The sequence below is a fragment of the Cricetulus griseus genome, chromosome 3, assembly GCF_003668045.3.
Source record: "Cricetulus griseus strain 17A/GY chromosome 3, alternate assembly CriGri-PICRH-1.0, whole genome shotgun sequence".
NCBI classification, from domain to species: domain Eukaryota; kingdom Metazoa; phylum Chordata; class Mammalia; order Rodentia; family Cricetidae; genus Cricetulus; species Cricetulus griseus.
In genome coordinates, this window is record NC_048596.1 from 54,767,013 (window position 1) to 54,773,141 (window position 6,129).

Below are 6,129 nucleotides of genomic sequence, written 5' to 3' on the forward strand. Positions count from 1 at the left end.
GACATTTGGTCTCATTCAAGGCCTACATTCCTTCCACCGGTATTTGTCTTGTGGCAATGGTAACTAATAGCCTTCAGTATTTAACAGTATGTCTGGGCCTGAAAGCACAAAGATAAAGATAATGGTTTCCTAGCCTTCAGGAGATATTCAGTGAAGGGTTAAAGTAGATGTGTGCATTGTTGGGCTGCACCAGGGAGTCAAGCAGACTTCTTGGGAGGTATCACTCAGATCTAGGTCTGGGAAGAAGAGGGGCTGGAGAGATGTCTCTGCAGTTAAGAGCAGTCGCTGCTCTTGCAGAGGCCCCTGGTTCATTTACTAACACCTACATGGTGGTCCACAAATCATCCATAACTCCAGTTGCAAGGGACTGACGGCCTCTTCTGGCCTCAGCAGGCACCAGCACACATGTGGTACACATACGTACTGTCCGAAAAATAACTCATGTACATAAAATAAATAAATCTGAAAAATATTGTAAGGAGCCGGCAATGGTGTTGCACTCCTTTAATGCCCGAACTCCGGAGGCTAAGGTAGGTGGATCTCCAGATTTGAGGCCAGCTTGGTCTACATAGTGAGTTCCAGGCCAGCCAATGCCACATAGAGAGACCTTGTCTCAAAATAAGAAAATAAAAGAGTTCAAAATCTGCATTGGCTATTTAGTTAAGTTCTAACCTAGGCTGTGTGAGACCATGTCTCAAAAAAAAATGACTAAATATTGATGCAGGAGCTGGTGAGTCAGCACATCCTTAGCAGTACCTTCTGGGTTCAGCTCACACCCTAGTCCCACAGCCCTAAGTTTCTGCAGAGTAGAGAATAGAAGCCCGGCCTGGCACACTCCAGGCAAGCACTTTACCCCTGAGCACATCCCCGACCAAAGACTGGAGATCTGAGTTGATTACATGTTCTGAGCTAAGGGTGTTGATGGTTCTGAAGTCTTTTAACCTGAAAAGAGGTGTGAGAGGTTTAACTCTAGGGGCATAGGTACACTGGACTAAAGAGGTGTGTGGTGCACAACTGTAATCCTCGCACTTTAGGGGTGCAAGCAGAAGGACCAGGAATTCAAGTCTGAGACCATTCTGGGCTGCAGGAAACCATGACAGTAGCCAGGCATGACAGCATATGCCTTTAATCCCAGCATTCAAGAGACAGAGGCAGGCAGATCTCTGTGAGTTCCAGTCCAGCCAGGGCTACATGATGAGGAACAATAACAACAAAAAGAGACCTGGGTCCACTTCAGAACTGGTTTGTGGGATAGGCTGATGCTGAAGGTCAGGGATTCACTTTTAATTTTTTTAAAATTTAGTTGTGAGTTGACAATGGTTCAGTGGGTAAACATGCATGCTTGCAGGGGAGCCTGGCAACCTCAGTTCATTTGCCAGGTCTGGAATGGTAGAAGTAGGAAATTGGCACCCCAAAGTTGTCCAGTGTCCTCTGTACACTCAAGCACAGTGTGCACACACACGCATGTGTACACGTGAGTGAGGTGATGCATATCCATAACCCCAGTAGTTGAGAGGTTACAGCAAGAAGATCTTGAGTTTGAGGCAGCCTGGTCTATATGTAATATCAGCTTTTGGGAGGTAAAGACAGGCAGATCTCTGAGAGGTCCAGAACAGCCAGAGCTACACAGAGAAGCCAAAAAAAACCAAATAAATAATGAATGAATTTTTAAAAAGAAATGCTGTCAATTCAGCTGGGCAGTGGTGGTGCACGCCTTTAATCCCAGCACTCGGGAGGCTGAGGCAGCCAGATCTCTGTGAGTTCAAGACCAGCCTGGTCTACAAAGTGAGTTTTAGGACAGCCTCCAAAGCCACAGAGAAACCTTGTCTTGAAAAACCAAAAAGGAAAAAGAAAAAAAAAGAAATGCCATCAACTCACTTTAATTGAGCATTTTCAGTGTTCCAGACCTATGCACCCCAGTTAGTCCACACAATGGCTTGGGTTCTTTGTCTCTGTTACAGTTGAGGGGACTGAGGAGAGCTTCAAGCAGTAAAACTGCGGTTCACCTAGAAGACAGTGTTCCCCAGAGCCTGAGCTCTTAATCATGTGCTTTGCTAGACTATTGAGGGCAAAGCTAAGGCTGGAAAAATCCAGGCCTCCTGACACCTCCAGGAGCTGCCCTGTTTCTTTCTTTTCTCCATTTCTTTTTTTTTTTTTCCTTCTGGGCCGAGAATGTAGCTCAGTTGATACAGTTCTTGCCCAGCATGTACAAGGATCTGTGTTCCATCCCAACACTATCTACACAAAGCATGGTGACTCATGCTTGTAATCCAAAAACTCAGGAGGTGGAAACAGGGACATCAGGAGTTCAAGATCATCCACTGACACATAGCAAGTTTGAGACCAGTCTGGGCTACATAAAACCCTGTCTAAAACAAAACAACAAAAGTCTGGTGTAGTGAAATAATTACTATGAATCATTTTTTTTCTTTGTGTTTCTGTGTAGCATATGTGTGTGAGGGAAGTTATGTGGAGGTGGGCAGAAGTTGACATCAGGTGTCTTTAATTTTTGTTTGTTTGTTTGTTTTGTTTTGAGATGAGCTAGCTATGCAGACCAGGCTGGCCTCAAACTCAAGAGATTTCCCCTCACTGTGGCTCCTGAGCACTGAGATTAAAGACCTGAGCCACCATGCCTAGCTTCACCTTTTTAGATTTTCAAATTACATTTATTTGTTTGCTTGTTTATTGTGTATTCCTGAGAGCTGGACTGTGAGTGCCACGGCACATGTGTGGTGAAGACAGGACAACCTGTGAGAGTCAGTTCTCTCCTTCCACCACATAAGTCCCAAGGATCAAACTCAGGTTGTCAGGCTTGGTGACAAATGCCTTTACCCACTACACCATTTCGACAGCCTTCACCTTATTTTTTGAGACAGGGTCTCTCAGTGAACCAGTAGCTCATCAAAGCAACTCAACCAGGAGACCAGAAGGCCCCAGGGAGACTCCTGTCTCTCCCTGGTGTTGAGATTACAGTGTGTGCTGCATGTCCACCTTTCCACATGGGTACAGGGAGCAAACTCACATCTTGTGTAGCAAGCACTTTATGAATGAGTCATGCCCCTATGGGTCACGGTTTTTTATGTGTGCCACTGGCTTCCATCTTGTAAAACTGAAAGTCTGTAGCCATTAAACAGTCATTGTCCACTGTTCCAGCCTGCTGCCTTAGCCAATTTCACTCTGGTATTTATGAATTTGACAGTTCTAGGTTGAAGCTGTTCTGTTCTCTGCTGTGGAAACATCTTTGCTTAATGTCAATGAGTTGAGTGATGGGGACGGCCAAGGCCAAGTTCAGAGGGGCTAAGGTCCCCAAGGGTACAGTAGTTAGAGAAGGCTGCTTGTAGAGCGAGGAGAAAAGACAACAGGAGCCAATTGAGCACTCAGAAGGATTATGAGTTAAGGGCATCCTGGGCTACATAGTCCCACAGGGTGAGGAGACAACAGGAAAATGACTCAGATGTTTGGTGTTTGTGGCCTGCCCTTTGGTTTATGACAGCCACCTCAGCTGCACTGACCTTTGCCTCCATCATACAAGTGGAGGCACCAGGCCGCCTTGCAAAGTTACAGAGCACTGACAGCTTCCAGAACCATGGGGACCAGCCACCGCAGTCGGTCCTTTCGAGAACCCCGATCTTGCTATGGGAAGCTCCATGAGTCCCAGGAGAGCCGACTCCACCGGGCACTGAGCCTCAGACAGGGCCGTGAGAAGTCCAGGTCGCAGGGCCTTGATGGCATGGAAGGACTGGAGGTCTCTGCTCAGGAGCGACTGCCAGGGACCCTGGGAGACACAGAGCAGCTGATCCAAAGCCAGAGAGAAGGCCGCCAGCGATGGCTGAGGCAATACCAACAGGTGCGGCTTCAAATTGAATTATCAGTTCCATGGGAGATGGTGGGGAGCCAGGGCAGCAAAGGGTTAAGAGTATAGCTGCCCTGAGGAAAGCCAAGCAAAATGCCCAGGGATTGATTGCACTCTGAAAGCAGCTGGGATTTTTTTCAGTGAGCACTGGGGAATCAATGAAGGTTGGAGGAGAGAGGGAACGGAGCCTGGGTGGGATATGGTCAGAACTTGTGTGGGTTTGTTTGGTTGGTTTGGTTATTTGGTTTTTCAAAACTGTTTTTCTGTGTAACTGCCCTAGAACTCACTTTGTAGACCAGGGTAGCCTTGAATAGAGATCCTCCTGCCTCTGCCTCCTGAGTACTGAGATTAAAGGCGTGCACCACCACTACCCAGCAGAACTCTGTGTGTTTGAGATGGGAGTGGCCTGGAACTCTTTCTTGTTCCTACTGTGTCCTGAGTGCTGGGAATATGGGCATGTATCACCATGCCAGCCTTTCGGAGCTGTTTTAAGATGATTAATGTAATACTATGTTGGAAGGGTGACTAGAGCAGAAGGCAAGGAGATTGGCCAATTCGACTTCTGGCAAGTTACTGTCTGCTTTCTTATGAGGGAAGAATAGATTTCCCCACCCCTCCTGGACCTGCCTCCCGGGAGACAGAGTCCCCCTCCCGCAGGAGCTTAGCCTCTTTCATGGATCTACTCCCACCTGGTGGCTGTGAGTGGAACAGCATCTGAAGCCCACCACTATGTTGTCATTTTCCTTATTTTGGTCTTCCAGCAGGTAAGGAGAAGGTGGAAGAGCTTTGTCGCCAGCTTCCCCAGTGTGACCCTGAATCGACCAGCCTCCCCAGAGACCTCATTGAACACCAACAGCTAGAGCGGCTGTGATTGTCCCTCACTCCACCGGCTGGACTCCTGTGTCTCTCATCTGCTTCTTCATGACTTTCCTGTACTCAGAACTGCTCTGGCCTTTGTCATGTGACCCAAGGAGGCCTCTGTCACTCGGTCATTCAAGGCCCTTTGTGGCTGTCCTTCTCTGTTCTAGCAGCTAACTCTTAGCAAAGACCTCCATAGGCCTAAGGAGAAGGCACTTAGCTCTCTGCCTTCTGGACTGACATGTTTGAAGGTCCTAGAGAACCTACACAGAAATGAGAGTGTCATCAACACTCTTGTCCCCAGACAGACCAGCCACCCACTTGTAGGACAGAGTTCATTGAAGCCAAACATGGCTGAGAATTTCTTGAATATCGCCTGGTCACAGGACCAAACTCCACCTTGGCCTGCTAGTGACAGGCCAAGACTTGGATCTCCCTCACAGACAGTGAGCCTTCAAAGGCCAGGACTGAATCTGGACTGTCCTCACCATGGGTGCTGAATTCCCAAGAAGCCCAAACATGCATATTGCTGCCTCGACCTCACTGAATCCTGATGAAGGAAGCAGGGAAGCCCTCCCTCCCTGTATGACAGAGGGAAACAGAGGTCCAGAGAAGGGAAGAGACAGACCTTCCTTCACACACACACACACACACACACACACACACACACACACACACACACACCCAGTACCTGACACTGGGGTTGGACACATGAATAAAGCCACTGAGCTGAAGGAAACTATTTGCCTAGTGACTAACATGCAAGCTCTGAGCCTCTCCCAACTCCTGTGAAACAGTCTGAGCCCAGAGTCCAAGGTCTCACTGTGAGAGGGCAAAGGGATCTCCTAGGGCCACACAGAGAGAGGGTCTGAGCTCTTTGAAAGGTATCAGGCCTTCTAGTGGGTCCTCTGAGTTCTTCAGGTTCCAGCCTGATATCTTAGGCACAGGGTCCACTGAGGGGTTGGGTAAGTCCAGGAGATACAGTGATAGGCTCCTTGTTTTCTTGGAGCTCAGAAATCTGGCAGGACCACTCAGGTACAAAAGAGGTCCTGGGCAATATTTGTCCCTGGCAGCCATTGGGAACTTGGCTTGGCCTGGAAGCTCGACTGTGGCAACAGTAAAAACTTTAAAAATTATTACATTTTTATGTGTGTGTGTGTGTGTGTGTGTGTGTGTGTGTGTGTGTGTGTGGTGTATGTATGTGTGCACTCATAACAGTGCACATGTGAAGGTCAGAGTTGTCAACATTCAGAGTTGGTTCACTCTTCACTGTGAGTCCTGGGGATGGATCTCAGGTCATCAAGGACACACAGCAAGTGCTTTTACCTATTGAGCAATCTTGCTCTGTTGCAGGTGACCCTGTCAGACCCCCCCTTGGGAGAGAGGGGGAAAGTACACAGAACCAATGACTCAGGCAC

At 48.1% G+C, this 6,129-nt stretch overlaps 1 protein-coding gene across 2 annotated transcripts; it reads left to right on the plus strand.

The window, feature by feature from the left end:
• The first annotated feature begins 3,499 nt into the window (after nt 1-3,499).
• Nucleotides 3,500-5,847, plus strand: CUNH11orf86 (chromosome unknown C11orf86 homolog). 2 transcript variants are annotated; one of them, XM_027408678.2, is made up of 2 exons: nt 3,500-3,847; nt 4,615-5,847. In XM_027408678.2, the coding sequence occupies exons 1-2, from the start codon at nt 3,587-3,589 to the stop codon at nt 4,711-4,713; spliced, it is 360 nt and encodes a 119-aa protein (XP_027264479.1). In that variant the 5' UTR covers nt 3,500-3,586; the 3' UTR covers nt 4,714-5,847. The 2 variants fall into 2 exon arrangements, with proteins under 2 accessions (XP_027264479.1, XP_027264480.1); XM_027408679.2 differs by having other exon boundaries at nt 4,618-5,847.
• Nucleotides 5,848-6,129: the final 282 nt, after the last annotated feature.

Excerpts from the sequence above, each read along its gene's own strand:
- CUNH11orf86 (XM_027408678.2), top strand. The coding sequence starts at position 3,587 with ATGGGGACCAGCCACCGCAGTCGGTCCTTTCGAGAACCCCGATCTTGC. Across the intron at positions 3,848-4,614 it reads GGCTGAGGCAATACCAACAG|CAGGTAAGGAGAAGGTGGAA; the intron begins GTGCGGCTTCAA and ends TTGGTCTTCCAG.